The sequence below is a fragment of the Pleurodeles waltl genome, chromosome 6 (assembly GCF_031143425.1).
Source record: "Pleurodeles waltl isolate 20211129_DDA chromosome 6, aPleWal1.hap1.20221129, whole genome shotgun sequence".
NCBI classification, from domain to species: domain Eukaryota; kingdom Metazoa; phylum Chordata; class Amphibia; order Caudata; family Salamandridae; genus Pleurodeles; species Pleurodeles waltl.
This window is the reverse complement of record NC_090445.1, coordinates 617849871-617875493: the sequence shown is the minus strand read 5'-3', so window position 1 is coordinate 617875493 and position 25623 is coordinate 617849871. Positions and strand designations below refer to the sequence as shown.

At 46.6% G+C, this 25623-nt stretch overlaps 1 protein-coding gene across 5 annotated transcripts in view; it reads left to right on the top strand.

The window, feature by feature from the left end:
- LOC138300066 (receptor-type tyrosine-protein phosphatase V-like) overlaps nucleotides 1-25623 on the top strand; it is a 573371-nt gene that overhangs the window by 237479 nt on the left and 310269 nt on the right. For all 5 annotated transcript variants that reach the window (XM_069238934.1, XM_069238932.1, XM_069238933.1 and 2 more), the window contains 3 exons: nucleotides 3251-3520; nucleotides 10091-10360; nucleotides 17258-17530. In XM_069238934.1, the coding sequence (XP_069095035.1) occupies nucleotides 3251-3520; nucleotides 10091-10360; nucleotides 17258-17530 (813 nt within the window). The remainder of the gene's footprint in view (nucleotides 1-3250; nucleotides 3521-10090; nucleotides 10361-17257; nucleotides 17531-25623) is intronic.

Below are 25623 nucleotides of genomic sequence, written 5' to 3'. Positions count from 1 at the left end.
TCCCTAAGCCATAGGTGGGAGCACCAGTCCTCAACAACATACTAATGCCCAGATAGCTTTTTCTTGGATGAGACAACCACTCAAGCCTGTAGTCATCCACCACATGTATTGTGATGGATAGTACTTCAGCTCTTCTTTGTACAACCATATCTCATCTTAGTATTTGTACCGCCAGCTTCACTAAAAATTGCCCCCAGCATTGACAATGTTGCAGTCCATCCATTTACAACAAAATGTAGGCAACACATAACTAAGGCACGTTTTTTTACCTAAGTAGGGTACATTTATGGGTGATCCATGTGTTCAATGCTGTGTTAAACTGTAATGACTGACTCCCTGCCTTATTACCAAACGTGGTTATACAGAGTAAGAATTTTAGTAATACATTACACACCCAGTATTCTTCATTTGAATTGCCACTCACTGGAAAAGAATGTAAGGTGCTCCTGTGACCACTTTATATAACCAAAGAACTCCTTTTGGCAGTAGTGCAACTCAGGTTGATGTGTGTACTAGGGATCCATAGAAGGATCATCCCACAGCAGCCTTCCTCTGCTCAGGGTGGCCAGGCCATAATGGCAACTGAAAAGACAGCACAGCTATTCCTCTTTGTGGTCTTACTGTGGCAGATATAACCTTAAGGCAGATGCAGTGCCATTGTTAATCCCACCCTTTAGAAACTATGGCTGGGTAGGTGTGTGGACGGATATGTGAAGAGATGGAAAGGTGAAAAGGTGAAAGGGAGGAATATAGATGGTGAAAGAATGGAAGGATGGAAAAGTGGATGCATGGATGAATGGGTTAGTGGCTATCAGAATAGATCTATGGAATGGGCGATGGATGCATGCATGATTGAGTGAAATGGAAGGTAGGAGATGGAAGTGTGAGATTATGTATTCATGGATGAATGTTTGGATGGGTGAGGGCAACTCTTCTGGGGAGTGTTCAGGTCACTTGTTGTGCTAATTCAGTAGTTAGATGCTTAATCCAAAGTGCTGGATACTTTTTTAGAAATCCTTGGGTAGATGTAAAGGAGGCTCAATGATTGTATATGTGGAAAGGCTCATCAGCTCTGTGATACAGGTGCATGCCGCCGAAGACTCAGTGCCTGTTCTGATTCCCTGATGTTCTTAGGATGCCTGAAGCAATAGTCAAGCCTGAAGTGTCAGGATAAGGCGAGTCTGGCCATAGAATGCATTGTACTTCAGAGATTGTCCCTAATCTCTAGAGGGTTATTTCACCCTAAGAACGTGTGCTTGACTATTAAACTAAGACCCGTAAATTCCTTAATAAAGTGGCTTCTGGTAGTTCAGCACAACACTAAAATGCAAATGTTCACATTTGAAGTTATGTGACTCACACGGATCCCCGAGGTGGGAAGTGCTTAGTTACAGGCAGTGCTTTGAAAGGGCATGTACTCTCCGTTACTGAGTCACCCTCACTTTTTTCATTTGAAAGGATGAGCACCTGCACTTCTCAGCGCTGCTGTCATACATTTAATAGGAGAGTACCGGCACTTTTCAGGAGCAAACAGGCTCTATAAAGAGTGAGTACCTGCATTTCTATGTTTCCAATTAAAGCACTGGTAGTAAAACCACCATTTTATGATCCGTGCAGACAATAGTTTCTCACAGTTCGTGACCGCTATAGCCAAGGGTAGCAGGCGGTGCCCTTGCTGACAGGAGTTATGAACGCAGCGAAAGGAACAGAAAGTCAATGGTTGTTAGAGCCCCGTTTTCTTTCTGTAGTTTTCAGACCTTTATCCCCTAATGTGCAAATAGGGCCCAGCTGTAGAACAACAGGTAAACTATGTAATGTCTTTAGGGACCAACATTTTCCTGGTGTCACCTATGCTACTCCAAACATTTTGGTGAATCGACATTCATGCTCCGTACTGTAGTTGTCGGTATTCTCACTTGAGGGGGCAGCAGCGATGCGGAGCCCGGTAGCGGAACTGTTCCGCTGACCTATGCCCTGCCTGACCTCAGAGGCCGACAGACAGCTGCGGTCCAGGAACGCTGAGCCGCCTGTCTGCTGCATTCATCTCCCTGGGCCCAGGATAGGTGGGATGGAGGACCGAAGAGGGCGCAGGCCTCAGCGTGTCTGAGCAATGGGAGTAGAGCACTTTTATTCGCTGCAGTTTCCACTGTCGACACCTCTAGGATTGTAGGAAACTGGCACACAACACTAACATCCCAGCTGGAGAAGCTGCCCTGATGGCTTTACAGAGCAAGGCCCCTGAGATTCTCCACCACCGAAACATCTCACCTCATGTAGAAGGATCGTCATCAGAGCATAGTTCCAAATGGGCAGAAAGCTTACTCTGGTTTGCTTTTCTCTTCATTTTTTGAAGTCAATAAAATTGTACCATTGAGTTCGGTAATAATACATCTTATCCAGTACCAAGGGGGTCATCTGAGTACTTTTGCTATCCATATGTAATCAGTCAAATACTTATTATTAGACACTTTAGAAAAGTACTTCTGTAGTGTACGCTGTATATGTTATTGCTGATATTTATTTTGTTTTTGTTATTATTGATGATCTGATAAATTATATTAGGTTCTCATTGGCTTCAGTGTTACATCTGCGACAGAGTTGTGTAATCAATCCTCAATTCAAACATTATATTGTTTACATTGTGAGTGTGTCCGCCTGTGTGTGGCCCACCCACCCACTTCCTGCTAAAATTACCAGCCGCCATTGGTTTTACCTTTTTACTCGTCCTCATTTGTCCCCGTTTTGGTTTTCCTTCTCTTGCACTTAGTAAATATCTGCTATGGAAAAATGAGTGCTGTTCCTCAAAAATGAGTGCCGGTGCCCCCCTACTGACTCAAATTAAGCACTGATTGATTTATATTTTTACATAAAGAAATCCATCTCTGGTTAATTTAAGTGTTTTTTTTTAGTTTGCAGCAATGTGGCTCGAGCTTCTATTTTTGTACCTCTCCACTTCTTGAATTGCTGCAAACCAAACACACTCGACTAATACTACATGGTTTTAACAGAAAGAAGTATAGTTATACTGCTACATTCTGAGTTCACTCTCCATAAATATTTACATTATCTATGCAGTGCAATGGTGTCAGCAAACATAGTACTGAAACTGTTTGAGCATTTATCTGTTTTACATGTTGTGCTTCTTGTAATGATTCCTATTTGTGCATACTGTTACAATGTAGTTTGCACCATCATTACAGTTTGAACATCCCATACCTTCTTCCAAGTAGATGTTACTTTCTCATCTTAGATCCTTTGGCTCCCCATAACGTGAGCCTGAGAAACACCATCAACCCTCAAGATCTGTCTGCCTCTTGGAGCGAGCCTCTTGGTGGTGCAGAGGGTTACAGACTTGTGTTGTACCATGTCAAGTCGGACACAGTCACCAGAAACATCTCTCTTGATAAAGGCCTCACCACATATCATTTCCAAGGCTTGGATCCCGGAAGTGAATACATGCTGGACATTTCCACGGTTTCAGGGCCATACCAGAACAGCACCGGTGTCAACGAGTGGACACGTAAGTAAGGGCTCTTGGGCCTTCTGCATGCATAGTGTTGATATTACTTGCTTTGGTTATGGGCTTTGATTCAGTTTGGCAAGCAGGGGTCAGCCTGTTGACATCATTGTATAGGAAACACTCGGTTGGACTGTAGGTGACTTTCCAAAACATTGTCTTGAAGGACTGTATGTTGCCATTATGGCCAAGCTGTGGTTCAGCTCTGGTTCAAATCAAATCAAATCAAATCAAATCAAATCATTAGCATTTGTAAAGCGCGCTACTCACCCGTGCTGGTCTCAAGGCGCTAGGGGGGAAAGGGGGGGTTATCGCTGCTCGAACAGCCAAGTCTTTAGGAGTCTCCGGAAAGCGGAGTGGTCCTGGGTGGTCCTGAGGCTGGTGGGGAGGGAGTTCCAGGTCTTGGCCGCCAGGAAGGAGAAAGATCTCCCACCCGCCGTGGAGCGGCGGGTGCGAGGGACGGCAGCAAGTGCGAGGCCAGCGGAGCGGAGGGGGCGGGTGGGGACGTAGAAGCTGAGGCGTCTGTTGAGGTATTCCGGTCCCTTGTTGTGGAGGGCTTTGTGTGCGTGGGTGAGAAGACGGAAGGTGATCCTTTTGCTGACTGGGAGCCAATGCAGGTGTCTCAGGTGTGCGGAGATGTGGCTGTTGCGGGGTACGTCGAGGATGAGGCGGGCCGAGGCGTTTTGGATGCGTTGCAGGCGGTTTTGGAGTTTGGCGGTGGTCCCGGCGTAGAGGGTGTTGCCGTAGTCCAGGCGACTCGTGACAAGGGCGTGGGTCACGGTTTTTCTGGTGTCGGCGGGGATCCAGCGGAAGATCTTGCGGAGCATGCGGAGAGTGAGGAAGCAGGCGGAGGACACGGCGTTGACTTGCTTGGTCATGGTGAGAAGAGGGTCCAAGATGAAGCCGAGGTTGCGGGCGTGGTCTGCGGGGGTCGGTGCGGTGCCGAGGGCCGTGGGCCACCAGGAGTCGTCCCAGGCGGACGGGGTGTTGCCGAGGATGAGGACTTCCGTTTTTTCAGAGTTCAGCTTTAGGCGGCTGAGCCTCATCCAATCTGCGACGTCCTTCATACCCTCTTGTAGGTTGGTCTTGGCGCTGGCGGGGTCCTTGGTGAGGGAGAGTACAAGTTGGGTGTCGTCGGCGTAGGAGGTGATGATGATGTCGTGCTTGCGTACGATGTCGGCGAGGGGGCTCATGTAGACATTGAAGAGTGTCGGGCTGAGCGATGAGCCTTGAGGTACGCCGCAGATGATCTTGGTGGGTTCTGAGCGAAACGGAGGGAGGTAAACTCTTTGGGAGCGGTTAGCGAGGAAGGAGGCGATCCAGTCCAGGGCCTGGCCTTGGATCCCGGTGGAGCGTAGGCGGGTGATTAGGGTGCGGTGACAGACGGTGTCAAAGGCAGCCGAGAGGTCGAGGAGAATGAGGGCGACTGTTTCACCGTTGTCCATCAGGGTTCTGATGTCGTCTGTGACTGAGATGAGGGCGGTTTCCGTGCTGTGGTTGGTTCGGAATCCGGTTTGTGAAGGGTCGAGCAGGTTGTTGTCTTCCAGGAAGGTGGTCAGCTGTTTGTTGACGGTCTTTTCTATTACCTTGGCTGGGAAAGGTAGAAGAGAGATGGGGCGGAAGTTTTTCAGGTCGCTTGGGTCAGCCGTAGGTTTCTTTAGTAGGGCGTTGACTTCAGCGTGCTTCCAGCATTCGGGGAAGGTAGCAGAAGAAAAAGAAGAGTTGATGACGGTCTGGAGGTGCGGGGCGATGATGTCGTCGGCTTTGTTAAAGATGAAGTGCGGGCAGGGGTCCGAAGGGGCGCCGGAGTGGATAGAGTTCATGATGGATTTGGTTTCTTCCGTGTTGATGTGGGTCCAGTTGTTGAGGGTGATGTCCGGGGAAGCGGGTTCAGTGGTGTATGGTTGGGTCTGGTGTCCGAAGCTGTCGTGGAGGTCGCTGATCTTGCGATGGAAGAAAGTGGCGAGGGATTCGCACAAATCCTGTGAGGGCGTGACGGCGTTGTCGCTGGCGCTGGGGTTGGAGAACTCTTTGACGATGCTGAAGAGTTCTCTGCTGTTGTGGCTGTTTTTGTCTAGTCTGTCGGTGAAAAAGTTCCTTTTGGCAGTGCGGATCAGGTGGTGGTGTTCGCGTGTAGCGTTCTTGAGGGCGGTCATGTTGTCAGCGGTGTGGTCCTTGCGCCAGGCCTTCTCAAGGGCACGACAAGTTTTCTTTGATTCTTTGAGGGTGTCAGAGAACCAGAGAGGTTTTTTGGTGTTGGTCTGTCGATGCGTGCGTTTGAGGGGAGCAAGGTTGTCAGCGCAGTTGGAGATCCAGTTTGTGAGGTTGAGAGCTGCGTCGTTGGGGTCGGTGGTGAGGGTGGGTTGGTTGGCGGCGAGAGCGGAGAAGAGTTGCTCTTCAGGGATCTTGTTCCACTGTCGACGAGGGATGGGTTGAGTGCGGAGGTGGGAGGTCTCGCGTCGGAATGTGAAGTGGACGCAGCTGTGGTCGGTCCAGTGCAGGGCAGAGGTGTGGCTGAAGAAGACGTGTTTGCTGGCGGAGAAGATAGGGTCGAGCGTGTGTCCGGCGATGTGGGTGGCGGTGTTCACCAGTTGTTTGAGGCCGAGGTTGGCGAGGTTGTCGAGCAGGGTGGTGGTGTTGGGGTCGTTGTTTTGTTCCAGATGGAAGTTGAGGTCGCCTAGGAGGATGTAGTCCGGTGAGGCGAGGGCGTGCGGGGAGATGAAGTCGGCGATGGCGTCGCTGAAAGAGGCGCGAGGTCCGGGAGGACGGTAGACGAGGGATCCTCTGAGGGTGGTCCTTGGGTCGGTGCGAATCTGAAAATGCAGGTGTTCAGCGGCGAGGGGGGGGTCTTCGGTGGAGGTGGTGACGCTGATGGAGTCTTTGAAGATGATGGCGACACCTCCTCCTACTTGGTTGGTGCGGTCTTTTCTGGAGATCTTGTAGCCTTCGGGGATGGCGGGTAGCGATGTCTGGAGCAGAGGAGGCGTTCATCCATGTCTCCGTGATGAAGGCGACGTCCGGGGCTGTGGAGTCCAGGAGGTCCCAAAGTTCAACGGCGTGCTTGTGGACGGAACGAGCGTTGACCAGGATGCACTTGAGGTGGTTGATGGCGCGTGGGCTTGTGGTCGTGGTAGTTGCGTGGTGGAAGATGCGTTTGCAGGAGTTGCAGGCGAAGGGTCCATGGGTGCGTTTGGGGTGAGCTAGGAAGCAGGTTTTGGAGCGCCCTGGGTTGAGGGCGTGGAGGGTGGTGGGGTCGTAGCGGATCAGCGGGGCTTGGGGGAGCTGGGGACCAGGGGTCGTGGCGCTGGGCGCGGGCCAGGCGCGGACGGGCGCAGACGGGCTTGCCTCTGGCGCGCCTCCGGCGCGCCAGCGGCGTGCCCGATGCGCGCGCCCGCTGCGCAGTCGCGCAGCGGCCGCCATAAGAGGTAGGAGGGGGGGGGGAGGGGTCAGCTGGGGGCGAATGGGAGCTGGGGGGCGGGGGCGTGCAGGAGGTCGCGGCGGGAAAGCGCGAGGGAGGGGGGGGACAGGTAGAGTGAGAGGAGCTGGGGGAGGGGGTTTAGGGTGGAGGAGGGTGAGTGTTAGGAGGTTTGGAGATTAGGGAGAGAGATAGGAGTAGGGTTGTGAAGATAGGGGAGGGGGGGTTGTAGAGGTGGGTGAGGGAGAGAGGTAGAGTGAGAGGATAGGGAGATAGGTAGTAGAGGGGGTGGCGGGAGGGGGGGAGAGATAGAGAAATAGATAGAGAAAATAGGTAGAGAAGTCGATAGATAGGGAAATAGATAGATAGACAGATAGGTAGGTAGGAGGAGGTGGAGAGTGGGGGAGTTAGATAGTGAGATAGGGAGCTAGAGAGATAGGAAGATAGGAGGAGTGAGGGAGGTAGATAGCGAACGGGTTAGCTAGGGGTGAGAGAGGGGGAGGCGAGTGAGGGAGGGGGATGAGGAAGGAGCAGGAGGGCAGGCTCGGGGGAAGAAGACGGAGGAGGTAGAAGAGCCGAAGACAGGAGAACAGAAGACAGGAGAACAGAAGACAGAAGAACAGAAGACAGAAGAACAGAAGAACAGAAGAACAGAAGACAGAAGCACAGAAGATCGGAAGATCGGAAGAGCAGAAGAACAGAGAAGAACAGAGAAGAACAGAGAAGAACAGAGAAGAACAGAGAAGAACAGAGAAGAACAGAGAAGAACAGAGAAGAACACAGAAGAACACAGAAGAACACAGAAGAACACAGAAGAACACAGAAGAACCGAGAAGAAGAACACAGAAGCACAGAGAAGAACAGAGAAGAAGAACACAGAAGACCGGAAGAACACAGAAGAACAGAAGGGAAGAACAGAAGAACAGAAGGGAAGAACAGAAGAACACAGAAGAAGATTGCAGAGGGGGAGCGAGGAGGAAGAGACAGAGAGGAGGAAAAGAAGCAGGAGCAGAAGAGAAGGTGAGTGGCGCGGGGCAGGGCGAGGGGCTGGGAGGAGGGGGGTACTTACAGTTAGGTGGGTCTCAGGAACACAGGAACTCGGGAACTTGGAGGAGCTGCAGCGGCAGGGGGAGCGACCTACCCTTGGGTCAAGGGTCGCTACCACTGTCGCGCAGCGGCCGCCATAAGAGGTAGGAGGGGGGGGGAGGGGTCAGCTGGGGGCGAATGGGAGCTGGGGGGCGGGGGCGTGCAGGAGGTCGCGGCGGGAAAGCGCGAGGGAGGGGGGGGACAGGTAGAGTGAGAGGAGCTGGGGCAGGGGGTTTAGGGTGGAGGAGGGTGAGTGTTAGGAGGTTTGGAGATTAGGGAGAGAGATAGGAGTAGGGTTGTGAAGATAGGGGAGGGGGGGTTGTAGAGGTGGGTGAGGGAGAGAGGTAGAGTGAGAGGATAGGGAGATAGGTAGTAGAGGGGGTGGCGGGAGGGGGGGAGAGATAGAGAAATAGATAGAGAAAATAGGTAGAGAAGTCGATAGATAGGGAAATAGATAGATAGACAGATAGGTAGGTAGGAGGAGGTGGAGAGTGGGGGAGTTAGATAGTGAGATAGGGAGCTAGAGAGATAGGAAGATAGGAGGAGTGAGGGAGGTAGATAGCGAACGGGTTAGCTAGGGGTGAGAGAGGGGGAGGCGAGTGAGGGAGGGGGATGAGGAAGGAGCAGGAGGGCAGGCTCGGGGGAAGAAGACGGAGGAGGTAGAAGAGCCGAAGACAGGAGAACAGAAGACAGGAGAACAGAAGACAGGAGAACAGAAGACAGGAGAACAGAAGACAGGAGAACAGAAGACAGGAGAACAGAAGACAGAAGCACAGAAGATCGGAAGAACAGAGAAGAACAGAGAAGAACAGAGAAGAACAGAGAAGAACAGAGAAGAACAGAGAAGAACAGAGAAGAACACAGAAGAACAGAGAAGAACAGAGAAGAACAGAGAAGAACACAGAAGAACCGAGAAGAAGAACACAGAAGCACAGAGAAGAACAGAGAAGAAGAACACAGAAGACCGGAAGAACACAGAAGAACAGAAGGGAAGAACAGAAGAACAGAAGGGAAGAACAGAAGAACACAGAAGAAGATTGCAGAGGGGGAGCGAGGAGGAAGAGACAGAGAGGAGGAAAAGAAGCAGGAGCAGAAGAGAAGGTGAGTGGCGCGGGGCAGGGCGAGGGGCTGGGAGGAGGGGGGTACTTACAGTTAGGTGGGTCTCAGGAACACAGGAACTCGGGAACTTGGAGGAGCTGCAGCGGCAGGGGGAGCGACCTACCCTTGGGTCAAGGGTCGTTCAGAGTATCACTGTCAGCTCACTGGAGTCTCCAGTGTGCCAGCAGAAGCTTATCAGATGTCAAAAGCATGCTCCTCCCAGTCCTGATGTAAACGTTGTGTTTACGGAAGCATGGACTATTATGTTGTGTGTAGAAATTGCCATTGCGCACAGAAATAATCTGTTACATTAAATATAAATGCCAGTTGTAAAGTTGATGACCACCCTTTGGATCGGTGTAATGCCTTTCTATCTGTTAATCTGCATTGCTGAGCTCTCCTTTCAAGTCCATTTCTAGGATTTATAAAACTCACACCTTCCAAGGTTACCTTTATCGGGAAAAGTGTTTTCACAGGGACCGTGAGAATGGCCAGTGCCTAATTTATGGAGTGCATTGCCTTTGAATACATCTTTTCCTCAAATTTAAATTAACTCAGGCAAATTGAAGGAATTAATATCCAATTGGAAAGAGCCTGTGAAATGTATATGTTCTGCAGACAAACAGGAGGTCTATCATAATCTTACTTCTTTGTGCATCATAGAGATGAAAGTGTTGAATCCTGGCTGAGTCCCCTTGGCTGTTCATCCTTCTAAGGTAGATTCCAATAGTATCATTAGGTTAGACACTTGCTACATTTGTCATTTACATTCTTGCAAAGCTGAAAAACGGTGTCAGGAAAACAGTATTATGAAAACAATTATTATCCCCGTAGGGAAGCATTTGTTTTTTGTTAAGGAATACATTGTCTGATGTCTTGTCATGGCTTCCAAAAAAGGTAGAGCGGGGAAAGGGACTCATTTCTTCCTCAAATAGCATCCCACCCAGTGACAGAATCTTTGCCTCTCGGAACAGGTCCTTTGCCTCCTTCGAAAGTGACCCTGCACAATCCTGGTTCCAGTTCAAGTCTGATTGCAGCCTGGGACAACCCCTTCGGAGCTGCCTGGTTCTACCTCAACCTGCACAACGTGGACTCTCAAGCAGTGGTCCAGGCTGTCTCAGCCAAACGTGGCGTTCATGAACACACATTTCAAGACCTGACCCCCGGAACTCAGTACTGCCTTGTGATCACCGCCGTATCTGGACCCTATCAGACACTCGGACTAAACGCAACTGATTGGACATGTAAGTAGGACATTGGTCTTTGCTACAGGACATGGGTGAGTGACTGGGATTGCATGTAAATTAAGACAGTGGTTTATTGTTGTTTTTCAGAGAACACAAGTGTTTGCAGTTAACTTATGTAAACAATGTAGTGATTGTGAAATCGTGAACACCAGAATGAATGCAGACAGACAGAATTCTGATTCCACCTATAACCGGTGCACCTGTCGTCAGGGTTACCCTAGGATACATTTGTATATATGTTTTGTTGTAGCTAAATAGATGATGGATAATGGGCATGCCTTCCGCCAGGGTAGAAACCAAAATCTACCCTGGCTAAAATGATTAAAATATCCCTGCTTTGCAGTAGGCCACAACTAAGATGTGGCATTGACGATATGCATGGTTGGATCGTGACATCCCATCTTGTTCAGAAAACAGACCTTTCTTCAGTGTACTAGGGAAATTCCAGAGTGTGATAGAAGGGTCAGTCTTCTCTGGATTCTTCCAAAACAATATGACAAGCCCAGCCCGTCCACCACTTCCTCTGCCACTTCCTTCTCCTGGGACTGTCGGAGGGGACATAAGTGGGTTGTGTGGTGGCATGCAGGAGCACTCCATGTGTGTTCTGACCAGTCAGTAATTGCTACACATTCTCAGGATCCGGAAAACCCACCTCACCCTGATTGATTAGTATTTAAAAGCAGACTATGATTGGCATTGGGCTGCTCTTTAACTGGCATGGACTAAAAGTATAAGCTGAAGCCCCTCCTTATAGAGCTATTTAATTTGCAAACCTGTGTGGAACTTTCAAGAACTTTTAAGCTGCTCATCCCCATTAAGATAGAAATACACTCCCAAAAGGATAAGAGTACCTGGCCTTCCATCCATGCGCATGGGTTGGAATCAGGCAAACAGGATGAGGAGGAGAAGAATGGCTAAGCGGTGGGATTTCCTTGTTTGATAAGCCAGTTACATATCATTACAGAAGGTAGGATGTGTACAAGGTTTCTTGAGCTCTGCATGGTGTCTTGATCAAAACACTTTAGTGCACTAGGCACCAGTGCGAGACAGCCGGTACTGAGAGACGTTCAGATCGAATGCTCTTGCGGAGACTCTTACAGTCTTGATCTTCAGATGCTGGAGCCTATTGAGAACACTTTTTGGTAGAATTAGGTACAAGCCACTGTTTTAGCCTCCTTGAAACCGGATCACTACCTGTGTAGATTGCATACTATGTAGATAGATACACTAGGTAGTGCAACAGGCTTTTTCATATTGAATATTTTTTATCCACGTAAACCTGGATGATGAAAACACAATTGTTAAATTTCCTATTGCCATTGCCTGCTGTGTGACTTGATAATTTGTGTCTCATACACATAATTGCAGTACTGAGAAATTATATAAATAGGGTTGTAAGGGGGCGTTGTCGAAGATTGCCAAGACGCGAAGTAGGATGTGGTCTTCAATGCTGTCTTCATCAGACATGCACCTAGTAAGGAGCAATCCTACTCCGTTCCCCACTCTAACCTATGGACAGTTTGATCAGCGTTTACCTTGATAGTACCCTTGCCTTTAAATTACCATAGTCATTCCCTGCAGCTTGGATCAGGACCTTAACCCAGACATGGGAGAAGGGATGCTGATAACATGAAAAGCTACTGATCTTTTCTCTAGAAGGGAGGAAATTGTAGCAGTTCTAGGGCCTCGAAGACCACGCCAGTTATTAGAGGTATACCCTGATTTAGTAGTAAGATTAATATGGCACCCTTGAAGACACCTCAATAAAGTTTTTCTGGCACCATATCATCACCGGGGGAAGTGGAGCACGTGCTAGCAGCTACCAGGTGCTCTTTTTCAGTGAAAGAAAGAGATCATCTTTATAACCCCGCGTGTTGATCAGCAAGGACAACTCGTACAACGATGGAGCAGTGAAGGATATTTACAAGCCTGGTCTCACCCCTCAGCTCCCCCTGGATTTTAAGCGCAGCTGCTCTCTTACCACTGAGTTGTTTGGAAGAATCAACATTATTACCAGAGGGTGCCAAGCAGCTACCAGGCAACCTAGCTGTGTTTCTGTGACTTGGAGTTCAATATTATTTTCGTTTTTCATTGATAAAGGAAAGGTAGCGTCACACTTGTTCTAAAGACAAACATTAATGGACCTCTCTACGCGCTCTGAATGCATTCAACAGGTTCACTTCAGAAGTAGTGTTGTACACCACTTTGCCTTCCCTTTGCTATGAGCCTGGGGTGTGGAACAGATGATCTAACGAAGCCGGTCCACATAGAGTTAAATGAGGTGTTCTTCAGTGACGCGTAGAAGGCAGAGCAGAGCTTCTTCAGCAGCGAGTTGTCATGGAAGAGAGTGAGCACATTACAAATATCATAAGAAAAAATAGTATCAGCCCAAGATGGGGGATGTGGGGACGGATTATGAGTCAGAGGTCATTTCATTTATAAGTGCGTATGAAAAAACTATGTTACTTCCCTCAGTTCAGGTGTGGGGCAGACCGGGGGTCCAGTGGTGTAACAAAGGCACCTGTGGTGCGAGAGTGCCCTTGAGCTCCAGGGGGCCCCCTCAGCAAAGTACATGGTGCACGGGCCCCTGGCTGGGTACGGGGGTGGGGCCTACAGCTACTTTGCAGAGGGGCCCCCTTAAGTTTTGCTACACCACTGCGGGTGTCAAGAGGTGGGGGGAGATGAGAAAGACTGAGAAGTTCTAGGGGCACCTTTGCCCAATGCTGAAGGGCACTATAAGGCTGTGTGGCAAATTATAGGTTGCGCACAGTCAGTGTGCCTCTCCAAGGCAGGTTTGCCCCTGTGACTGTCTGTGATGTGGCGTGGTCGCAGGTGCAAAGACATTCCGTCATTTGCATGAAGCCAGATCCCAATGCAAATGAGTGTGAACCATATTACAATATTACAAAAAGGGGAAGTACAAGTGTCCTAGTTCCCCAGAGAGAGTGATAGGGGAAGGGAGGAGGGGAAGCTCGAACAAAGCAGGCTCAGTATTTTGGTGGCACCTTCTTGGTCTCAGTATTACTCCCCTCTTTTGGTAGTCGATGCAGTGGTGGCTACCTCTAGCAACTCTGGTCACAGGGTTTCTCTGGTTCTTCCACACCCCCATCCAGAGTCATGTCGCCGGATGCCTGCATGATGGTTTGGGGTGCTGCCTTGGATGGTCTCTCAATCACTGGGTTGTGGTCGTCTCTCATCTCACTCTGCTCTTCTGTCTGGCAGGTATTGGGTTTGCTTTCTCTGACACTCTTTCGCTGCTTGCCGCTATTTACCCTTCTTTGGATCTGCTTTCGCCTGTCCACTCTGTGGCAACTAGCTCTGTCAACTCGCATTTGGGGACAGGTTCTCTATCCTTGGTGGCTGTTGAATTTCCTATTGTTGGTGCGGTGGTATCTCGTCTACTCTCTCCGTCTGCAGCTTGCCTCTAGGGGACTGACCATGTTTGGGCCACCAGGTTCGGCTGCCTCTTTCCATCTTCCACTGGCTTCTTTCTGCCAGGTTCCTGATTCCAGGGTGTGGGGTGGGGGGTATGCTCTCTCGCGTCCCTAGCCTTCCTTTCTTTTAAGGGCCTTTCCTCCTTTCCCCTTGTGCCCCAGTCTCCTGGCCCGAGTGTGGAAGGGAACCTCTTTCTGATTGCTACCTTCTCACCTCTCCTGGGTTGGGTCCCTTTCCTGCACTTGCTTGCAATGGCTAGGGAAAGCTCCTTCCTTCTCGCCCCTGCTAGCTCCAGTCTCCATTTCTTGCCCAGACACTTCGAGGATGGCATTGCTCCTGTACGAAAGGGTCTGAGATTCCAGGATTTGTCTTGCTAATGATGTTGAGGCTCCTTGTGGCGTTCAGCTGTTGATTAGATTGGGTCTCGCTTCCCGGAAGGGTTTTCTTTTCCAGGCCTCCCTTTCAGTCTCCTGTTCCTGCCTGGGGTCTTCCACTAGTCTGCGGAGATTTGGACTCTTCTCCTTTTGAGCCATTGGAGTGTGTCTCATTTCCGATTTTTTGCTCTTCGGTTGCTGCTCAGGTTGGACAAAGGGTTTCTCCCTTTGATGGTCTACTCTGTTCATTGACACCAAGGACTGGCTTTGACCTCCATTTTTCCAGCTCCCTCTCTACTTGGGTTGGCACTGTGGCTCTCTTTAGCTGTTTGGGTGGTGTGCATCTCTTTGCCAGTACAAGGGATTTCGGACGTTGCCAACTTGTGCTTCTACGTTTTCATGTTCTTAGTCATGACCTGAAGGCTTCCTCTCTTAACCTAAGTCAGTGGATTTTATCTCTGCTTTCTCTTATTTGTGCCTCACAGTTCAAGCACTTGCCTTGCATAGTACGTCGGTCTTCTACACGTGGCCTGTTGGCCTCATGGGCTTCTATTGCGGATGTTTCTTTTGTTGCCCTTTGTATGGCAGCTTCCACGGCATTCCCGCCTGTCTTCTTTCCCCTTCTCATGTGGAGGTGGGAGTCTTTCAGTTCCTGGGCAGGGTTCTGGCTGCGGCTCTGCCTATACCCTCTGCTTGTGTTTATTCTCCTCTATTGGTTTGCAATGAGTTCAGTGTTTCCTTTTGCATTGCCAATGGTTGTTTTTTGTTTCTTTGGGATTCAGGTTGTGCTGGCCTTGCTTTGGAATATCCTCATTTAATAAAGTATTGGTACGAGATAAAGGTTGAGGAGGTAATGGTTTGATTACTTACCGGTAATCTTCATCATTCCAAATACCTTTTTCTTGTACCAGTAATTACTACCCTCCCTCCCAGATCCCTCTCCACACCCTGAATCCTCATATTGGCTTGGGGGGCGTACAGAGCGTGTTGTAGACTCCATCCCCTATTATCCACCATATGGGTGGGAGGGGAGAGTGGCGTATAGCGCTAAAACTTGGGATTGGTTCTCGCTAAGTGCCTGGGTAGAGGTTGAACACCTCACTTAAGTAAGTATTGGTATGAGATAAAGGTACAGTGTAATGAAGATTACCAGCCAGTAATAGAACCATTACTAAAAGGGGAAGTACGAGTGTCTTCATTCTTTTATGTAATACAGAGTTTCACGGAGGGAGTGATGGGTGAGAGCTCGCAAAAAGCAGACGTAAATGCTTGTTTTACTCCTGGATAAGACAAGACCCTCATTAGGAGCTGGGGCATTTTATTTGAAGCAGTAACTACCGGTGGACATTCCAAGTGTGTCCACCCTTGGAACTCTCCGGTTTGAAAACTCCAGACTAGATCATTATTGGGCCTGTTAATGTTGCTGCAGGGCAGCGGCTGTGGGCAGCAGCATTGCCCGCTCCTGCTTACCACCTGATTCAGTCGTGAGGGAGCAGAACATGCTCCCACATGACATACGCGTGTGCCCTGCGCCTTCTCCCTTGACCCCATGCCCCACGCACCACCAGCACTCCCACTGACTTCTTCTGCCTGCTTTGAGCAGGCAGAAAACATCAGCAATGTATTTTTTCACAGAAATTAGGAATATCTGCCCTGTAACTCTAGCTTCGAGGAGTTATTGTCTATTTCTGTGAAAAAAGTTCAGAAAGGCCAGACCTTGGTGCGGAGATACCGCTGCTAACATAGATTCTGACCCCAGTATCTCGGTACCAAAGTCGGACTCATAATCTGTATGAATTCGCTTGGACGAAGCTATGGGAGAGTGATTTATATGCTGAGGAGAACAGGCGAAAGTATACATTTATAATACTACAAGTATTACCCTGGCTCCACCATTCACTTAATCTTCTTCTTATTATTAAACCCAAAACCTCAAATAGAACGACAATGTCTGACCTCAAATGATGGAGTTTACTGGGCTGTGCATCCCCCGGCTGTGTGTCTGGATTTGCCTCGGTTAGAGACACGATGTATACCATTTTTGGAAGGGTTCTTCTGACAATTTAAAATGAATGGAGCTTGTTTTCTGCTAATTACATCTCAGAACTGTGTCCTGTATGCAGTAATTTAGGAATGGAATTCATCGATGTCATCGTACTTTTGCAGAAATGCAATCCAATTTGGAGGCAGTAAGTGGAGTGAGAGTCAAAGGAACAGCCAGAGGTCAAGGCCTCCACAGAGAAGAGACAGAAAGCTAGAAGAGATTCAAGGACGCCATGTCAGAGGAGACGTAGCAGGGAGTGAATGGTCTATTGTATGTCCAGCGTGGAATCCCGTTTATTTAGACTGCATCCTGTGAGAAAGGACAGTGCAAGCAATTGTGTGAATCTTGCCAAGACATCATTCGGTTGAATACAAAGTTATTAAATGCATGGCTTGAGGCTTTTTCACAATCCGATATTTCAAATTCCTTCACTTGAAAGGCCTGGGAAATATCTGAAGAAGCAGAAAGTACATTTACACTGAGAGTTGAAAGGTATTGGTCTTTTCCCATCTTATGGAACTAGATCGAAATGTTTTCATCAGCATCAAGCAGGCAGGCACAGGCCCTACCCGAGGTGACTGAGAAGGAAAAAAATGAGAATGTGTTGTAAGCCCAGTGAGTAGAAATATTATTGTAGTGAGTGGTCTAGCATCTCTTCTTCTAAAGGAGGTAACGGATACTGCACCAATCTGCAAAGATGTTACCTCAGTAGTACCAATTAAATAACCAAATAGAGAAATAAGGAACTGATATATGACCACTTTAACCTTTGCGAAGGGCCTGCTACTGTGACCCATGTTGCCACGCTTTTAATAACTAGGATCCATTTGAGTTAGAATTTCTTTTCTTAAAATCTGCAGAGCAAACATCAGAGGATGGATGATGTAGCAAATGAGGCAAATGCACAATTGCGTAAAAAATTCAGTGCCTGCAGATTCACATAATTCCAGTAGCCCTGGGCATAACCTAGTAAAGACTCTTGAATGTTCTCAACCATGATCTAGTAAAGTATGTCTTTAAAACCTGTGTTTAACTTTGCAGACCCTTTGTCACCTTCCAACATAAGTCTCAAGAGCTCGAGGAATGCCACAAGTTTACGAGCACAATGGACGAAAGCAGCTGGAGAACGTCAGTCCTATGAGGTGATCCTTCACAGTGCAGAGACTGGCGTACTAGAAAAAAATATCTCCATAGGAGGAAACATGGCTGACGTAGAAGTAGAAGGACTAAAACCTGGAACCCAGTACACCGTCCGAGTTGCAGCCGTAGCAGGACCCTACCAATCAACCTCTGATGAGGCAGCAGCTTGGACATGTAAGTAGTAGAAAGGCCTGTGCCCTTTACTGACCCATTTTCCTACCAGCTCTGCACTTATCTACAGTTTAAAATGAGTAGTGCCCCAGCATCCAGGCCTCCTTTCATTCCTACTCTAACTAGTGTACAAAGAAGATGGTCGCCTGGTGTTTGCTGTGTGACAGTTGTGGTTGAATATAATTGCACATACAATGCTATATGAGGAGTTCAGGACCAAAAAAAAAAAAAAAAAACAATCAACTGACAAAGCCAATAGGTCTGGGCTTAATGTGCCAAGGAAAGGGAACAGAATTTGTGCACGCCTGTTTTTGCATACAATAGCACATGACTTTTGCGTGCAAGTAATAGCATATTAAAGCCAAATCAATAGCTCACTAAGCCACGTCATGCCTTCTTCCTGTTCATATATCAGTAGATCCTACTCCCAGACCCTTATACATTGATGAGTCTACTCTTACAGACCATACAATCATACAAGCAAACACTAAGACCACATATAGATGGGCAGCCATGAAGCCAGAAGGCACACATGGGATCAGCAACTTGAGCACATGCCAACTGTAAGGTTATGGACATTATAGTGGAAGGCTTGGGGGGCACTAAGGCTGTAGAGACACTTTTTGTTAATACGTTTTTTGAAGGGGGTTTCACAGAAGTCACAATATGCCTGACTGTGTCATAACTCTCAGGTTGCTTACATTTGACATGTACGGTTTTTCGACGTGTGTATTTTTGGCATTTCAGTGCGACATGTATGATATTTCGAGTGACAGGTTATCACAAGCAGAAAATTCCGGTTATGTTCATGCAGTGACATGAGTTTTAAAAATTACCCCTTTAGTGGTCCGGAAACAATTGAATCACTCCTGATCAGCCCTGCAAGTTCTCAAATCTACTTCCTCGGTTCCTCTTTCACTCAGAATACCAAACATAAAGGGTATATACCTCGAAATAACTTTGTTGATTCCCTGCGGGATGTAAATAACGTTAATATGGCTCCCAACACTGATATCTCGATACCCCGTAGCAAAAATGCACCTCGAGTTGCATGTGTGACAGAGGCCAAGGATGCCCTAATAAGAGAACCAGCAAGCGTGATACGTTTTTTCCAAAATTGTTTTCTTCATTTCCCATAGTTTCAATCTTCAAATCCAAATTGAAAAATCTTGTATTCTAAGTATCCTTTCGTTGATTTCTCTGTTGCCCACAGCCTACCACAGACTTAGAATTTGCAAGAACCTTGCACTGTGGCCTACACCTCTGCTTCAATATTGATATTACCTTCTTGGATATCGGACCTCTTCACATCTTGTTACGCTGTCTACGTGACTGGTGTAACTTATGATTTTTATATGTTTTTAACTTCCTGGATGAAGTGCTCTAACACTTCCGGGCAGTGTTCGCATAAATAAATAACATTTCTTTCACCTTATCCCTGTCTCCATCTTGTTTCCCTCGACACTTTTAACTCTTCACTTTTTCCTCCTCCACACTCGCAGGGAACCAGGTGGCTCTCGCCAGAAGCCCTATTGAGAAACAAAATGCAATGACATCGCGTCAATGAAGGTGTATGTTTTGGTTCGTGTGCAGAGAGGGGGGAGGGAGGCTGGCTGCTTATGCCAGCCTTCTGTTCATGCGTGGAAACCGCATTATTGCTTTCAGGAACTCCCAACGCAGGGATACTTGAGGACGCCTGGGCACTGGCCAGGATATGCTTCTGTCACACGCTGAAACAGCAGGCCCGACCTCTATTTGCACCATTATCCGTATCTAGAACCTCCAGAGCCTTGCTGAGCTGTAATACTGTCATTAGGGTAAAGACTGGAAGTTTTTAGGATCCAGCATGCACAAGCGCTCTGGCACCTGTTGTAATCTCTCTGTGGGCTTTTAACCACGCCCACCAGTTTGGTTGGTTTGTTTGTAGGCTTGCCTTTTAAAATTTGCTTGATTTCATTAGTGAAAGCCATGCATACGTCATGCCTTTTCTGGTGTTTAGCCCTTCTCTACAGCACCGGTAAACTACTCAAAACATATGAGGCTCCGTGTTTTCTGAATGGCTGGATAATTCTACTTTTGCCAGTTACATGGATAATTTCACTTTTGCCAATACGTTTCACTGTGAGCGAACTTGTGTTTCCTTTTCTGTGTCCTTCATGATCATGGTGACCATCAGCTCGCATATGTGAAACTGTTTTCTTTTCATTATCAGTTTATGTGGCAAGAAAAGTCTGGTTAGGAGTTTACAGTGCTAATAGCTCTAACTCGATCAAATGCAAGACCCATTGCATTGCAAATGCTTGTTATGAGTTGTGGGCCATTTGACGTGAGACCTCACATTTATGCACACGTTCACCCATGGCTCTGCAGCAATTCCACCAGACGCCATCTTTGAGCTTCTGATAGTTGGGACCATAGTTGGTTGGTGCCGATATGTGATGGCAGAGGAATTCAGTGATGTAGAGACTCACACCAGCTTTAGGGTGCATGTCTTGGAAATCAGTTTACCAGGCCGTCTGTGACTCAGACCACTGACCCCATAGTGCTCGGAGAATGAAGCATGGGAAGAAGCGGCTGCTGCCAGTTAGGGGCGGGGCAGCGCACGGAGAGGGGGAGGTAATAATATATTTTTTTTAAACGTACCTGCTGTCTTGGTGTTCCATCGTTCCTGCCGCCTCGATTCTTCTTGTCTTCTTCCTCCCCACCCAATCCTGATGCTTCTCTCATGCTGGTAACAGCACATGGCTTAGGTGGGGAGGGACAGAGGTGCCAGGATTGACCTGAGCGGGCAGAAATGCTGCTCAGGGAGGGAGTGGGAGACTGTGCTTGGTCTCCACCTGGCTGTACAACACAGCGGATGGAGAGTTCTTAAGTGTGCATGTCAGTTTGGCTGGCCTCAGACAGATGACCAAACTGACGTGCACTTAGAAGTGCACATTCCACTCCTCCTCCCTGGTGACGTGGGGGTGGCTGGCCCTGCCCTACCCTCACTAAGTGGAAACATATAGTGATAATAAAACACTTTTATTATCACTTTAAATTTCTGCTTACAGCAGCAGGGCAACGTTCCTCCGCCATAGCGGAGGGCTGCCCCTGAGCATGAGCGGTCTCTGAAGCAGACAGGCAGATACCAAAGTGGCAGCACAAATCACAATGCCTGCCTGAAGAAGAAGGCGAGCTTCAGATCAAATCAGGATTTTAGGAACACTTAGGGGAAGGGCCATCAGCACACATGACCCTACATGCTCTTCCTGTTGGTTGTCTGTGGCAACTTCAGGCAGAAACACAAGTAAAACGTAAAAGGCTTCAAAGAAAAGGTAATGAAGAGACTGTCAGTTCAATCAGTTGATTTGCATGACCATTATGGGCACCTTGTCTCAATTCGTGCAAATTCCCTGAATGCTTAGTGAAACCCTACATGGGGGACTCTTGGCAGGGCTGCTCCCTAATCGTAAATGCAAGCAAGTTCAGGAAATGACCACAAAAGGTAAACACATGTCCAGTTAAAGATACTCTAGGGTACGCAGCAGGGGGCTTTCCACCCCATTTTGCAGGGCTGTACAGCACACATTTATAAAATAGCAACACAAATTCACAAAAAACTTTGAAGTCCCCTAAGGCAATTGTAATATATACAGATACAATACATGCACAGAAACAAGCATCTATCTGAATTGTGTTAAATTGCAGACTGCTCAATGCACATAGCTGACTCCACAAATACGTATAGCTTTTCTCTGTTTGTTAAAAAAAGAAGTAAGGTATCATACGCCATATGGCAATTTTTCTTGTTTGTTGAAGTATAGGATACCTGTCAAGGCTAAGAGAAAGAGAAGTGATACGTCTGGTGTTACTCGCAGCACAGGAGAACACCATAACCTTCAGTTTTAGCATCGAGACTTTATTATTATGGTCTTGCTCTCATTGTGTCTGGCTGTGCCTGAAAATTGTCTCATGTCCTCTGTGAGCGGAGGGTGGGTGGTGTTGGCTCAGTGGCTGCCTTTGGGTAGTGGATTAGCTGAGGGGTGTGGTCAGCCTCATAGAGAGTGTGGAGCACAAGCTGAGGTGTTTAATCGTCCCTCAGGCATTCCAATAGACATCAAGAGGATGCACTCGTAGCCAATAACATTAGGTAAGATAGAAATACCCTGCTTTTCTGAACAAATATATGATGGAGCAAGACACTGGCTTCACACCAGTGGCTGAAGAGGATGGTAAAAAAAACACAATAGGTGCAAAAAGTAGACCCAAATGTATTGTAGGCAGAATGTTTGTTTGACTTCTGTGCTGCCAACCCACAAAAAAATGAAGTCACCTTCATTCAAAAAGCTCTATATGAAACAATGGCTTGATAAAGAACCGATCTTAATGCTCCTGTCAATCAAGTTATGGTGAAATATTTACACATATAAAGAGAAGAAACAGCATCACTCCACATAAGACGAAAGAGGATACCTATCTCAATGGCTGTTGCTTACTTCATATAGATGCATACCTTTGTTGAAGCATGGGCCTTCACTGAGAATGAAGAGTCTATTTAAATTATCTGCCCCAGACACCACATAAGGTGTTTTCTCAGCTTTCCTTGATCGATCATAGAAAACAGCAATTGAAAAGGTATTTAGTGAGTAGACAGAGAAAAGTCCTTTGATTGCCCATATCCATCTTCTTAACCAGGGACTTTCTTAACACCAGGAACTAGGCAAGTGTCAATCAACAAGTGTCAGGACGTATGTATCCATGTATCCTTCGTTCAAAGCATTTCCCCCCAGAAGTGGCAGGACACAGTGTTTTCACTAATGCAGACCCATGGAAAGAGTGAAACTGTACCAGACGATCTCGGCACTTCTTCTCTCATTTGAAAATGCACTAACCTCTCGGGGTCTTATCCATTTGTAGCTTGTCTTGTAATGTGGCAACAGTGTTAACCTACTTCACATTAACACACTGCTATAGGCCACTAATGAATCCACGAGGCACTGAGGGACACGAGTGTTTCCCAGTACTGCCTTTATGGGGTGTACTAAGTTGTATTTCAGATGGCGCAGCCAACGTTACATGATGTGAATAAATTCACAGACAGTTTGGAGTGTGGAATTCTTGCTGCACGTGATTACATTACTCCAGTTTTGATAAAAGCCATTAACCAGCGTAACTATGAGGTTTTCCTGGTTAGGGTTTGCAAATGTCTGCATTCCTAGCCTCCTTAGTGCACCTTTGTAGGTGCCGCCAGAAAAAGAAAATCAAAAACATTGCTCTCCCTACCACACTCTTATAGTATCAAATATGGCAATGTGAATTAAAGACTTCTAGCAAAGCGCCCACATTCGACCACACTCACTTGAACTCTTCCAGATTCCTGTAATACTTCTCCTTTCCTAAAGTGGTACACCCTTGCTCGTCATAATACTCCCAGGCTTTAATCATTAGTGTTTCATCCTTTACCAACATTTGTTTGGGTAACTTCTACCTTAGTGTGGAGTGTCGGTAGTGTAATTTTCCGCTCATGCTCCAGGGTCCACTCTACAATTAAATTGAATAACCAGCATATTCCATGTTAATCTCCATCTCTTTGTTTTGGTAGGTAACAAAGTGCTTTGAAGCTGCCAGAGACAGACCCATATGTGCGCACATACATCCAAACAATTAAGCGCTGTAATATTTACACACTTACAGAAACACTCAACTCCCTCGCTCTCTCTAACACATACACGTTACCATAATGCACCAAATAGAAGGAAATTAGATGGCAATGTTAAGAGCTAGATCAGGGTTCTCCAACAAGTAGCTTTTGAGATACTGGTAGCTCTCCCACCACTTATAAGTAGCTCTCCTCTGTGCAGCCAAGCCTACATAAGTAGAAGCTTTTGCTTGGTTGAATTAATATGTTAAACAAAATTAAATGGCGTGTATTCTAGACAAAAATATTTATTTTCAGACCTCATAATTTCCAAAATAGATTTAAAGCTGATACTTGAGTGATAATCAGATGGCACTTGGGAGATGTTACTAATATTATGAATTTGGTACCTGAGGCATTGCTGCTATGGCAGTTATGTATTACCCATGTACAGATATTTCAAATAGAAAAAGCCTGTTTTATATTGCTGCTGGAAGCCCTGCCTGATGGTGATCACTGCTAGTCATCTTGCATACAGTGACCAGTTATGTAATCTTGTCTCATATGGCCACTATTACAACACTATTTATATTAGTAACTCAGGTGATTTTCATTTTACATAAGTAGCACTTATTACGGAAAAGGTTGGTGACCACTGAGCTATATCTTACTAGTCAGGCATTTTAGATGTATTTATCTGCTTGGCTGTCCCCTTGGTATTTTCATTGTCAGATGTATCATTGTCTATGTAAACTCCTGTCTAGATTTCATGGTCTAATTTGATTTTGATTACATAGTAGTCTATAATGTTTTTCTCAACTCCAGTAGGCGTTAGAGTACAAGGCTCGGTACAGTGTAATTTCAGAGAATAATTAATTACAGAGAGAACATTGATAATATAGGTAAATAATTACAAAGAGGCCTTTGTCTTACAGACAAAAAGTAATGTTCAGTTCAGGTCTGAATATGAAAGCTGTGGCGGGGATCATTACCAAGAGAATGTCCTAGCTGAAGTGAGATAACCTCCCAGGTGAGGTGGCAAACTGAAAACAGGAGTAGGTTTTTAGGAGGAAATGAGTTCAAGTGAGTTGGAACTTAAAGGCCAGGACACCAGATCAGGTGACTGAGTGTACTCTCAAATAAGATGTAACAAACTGGAAGCAATTGAGTCTTGTGTGACATGGAACAGTGTTTCATATTCTGTAAAGGTGAAAAAGCTAGACGCGTTCTAAGAGTTTTTTCTGGTTTGAGTTAATTTGAAAATCTTAAGGAAGGGAATAATTCTTATGGAAGAGCATGGCAACTTTTTCAGCATTCACTGAAAAAAGATAATTTAAGGGTGGCTTATTTTTAAAGGGAAGAGCCAAAAGATCTCAAGTTTCTGAGAGAGGTAAGTTGAAACAGTTTTTCATGAATAGGTAAATAGTTAGTCTTCTTCAAGGCAAAATAATTCACTTATACGTGACAAGCTAAATTTAAATGTTTCCTCCTACTCATAATGGATTACACATAATTTAGCAGGAAGGCACAAGTTCTAATTCCTTCCCATCTGAGAAGGCACATGTTTGTCCTCGTACTTTACCGTGTACCCTAAACTAGTTTATTTGTACTCAAGTCCCTTGTGCTCAACACGTTTAGTTAATTTTAAATACGATTCTAGTGAAACCCGTAAAACATTTGATAGGAATACTCTAAGTATAAAAGGGACATATTGGGTTATGATTTAATGAACAAAATATTCAAATTGTTTGCCTCATGTTTAAATTGCACTGAGGAGACCTCACACTTATTATTCGCTTGGTGAAGGGGATAACAGAAAAAAATGTTTTACTGTAACTGTTTAATTTACATGGCGTACACCACTGATGGAAACACATTAACATTAAGTGGAAAAGATACAAAGTAAAAGTATTTATCTGATATCCGTAGTAAGTATCTATTTCTTCCTACTCCATAAGTAGTTCCATATTCAATACATGACCACCAAAGCTTCAGCAGTAGATCTGAAGTTTATTTGAGGGATGATGTTGATGTTCTTCAGTAGCTCTGATTGATATCTAGGACTCTTGTTGATGTCCTTGACATGAAGGTCAGAAATGTATCTAGAGTTAAACCAGATAATTTAGCTTAAGTCTTATAGAATATTTCTAGATCCTTTATTTTTTCTTTCTGTTTGAGTGAGCTGGCAGCAGAGCACAGAACTCTGTAGTGTGAAGATTTAGCTTTAGTTTCATCTGAAACATGCATGGGCCATGTTGTAAAGTCCCCTTTTTGGATGGTCACCTCCCCCCCCCCCACACACTTTGTACTGCTTGATGCTGTTGCTTTTGACCCGATAGTGTATTCAGGCCTGCTAACCAGACCTCAGTATCAGTGTTCTTTCCCTTAAATTGTACTGAGAATTTTGCAAACCCAAGTGGTAAAGACTTTACCAGCCCTGAAAGGCCCTTGTAAATGGTACCAGTGATACCTAGGG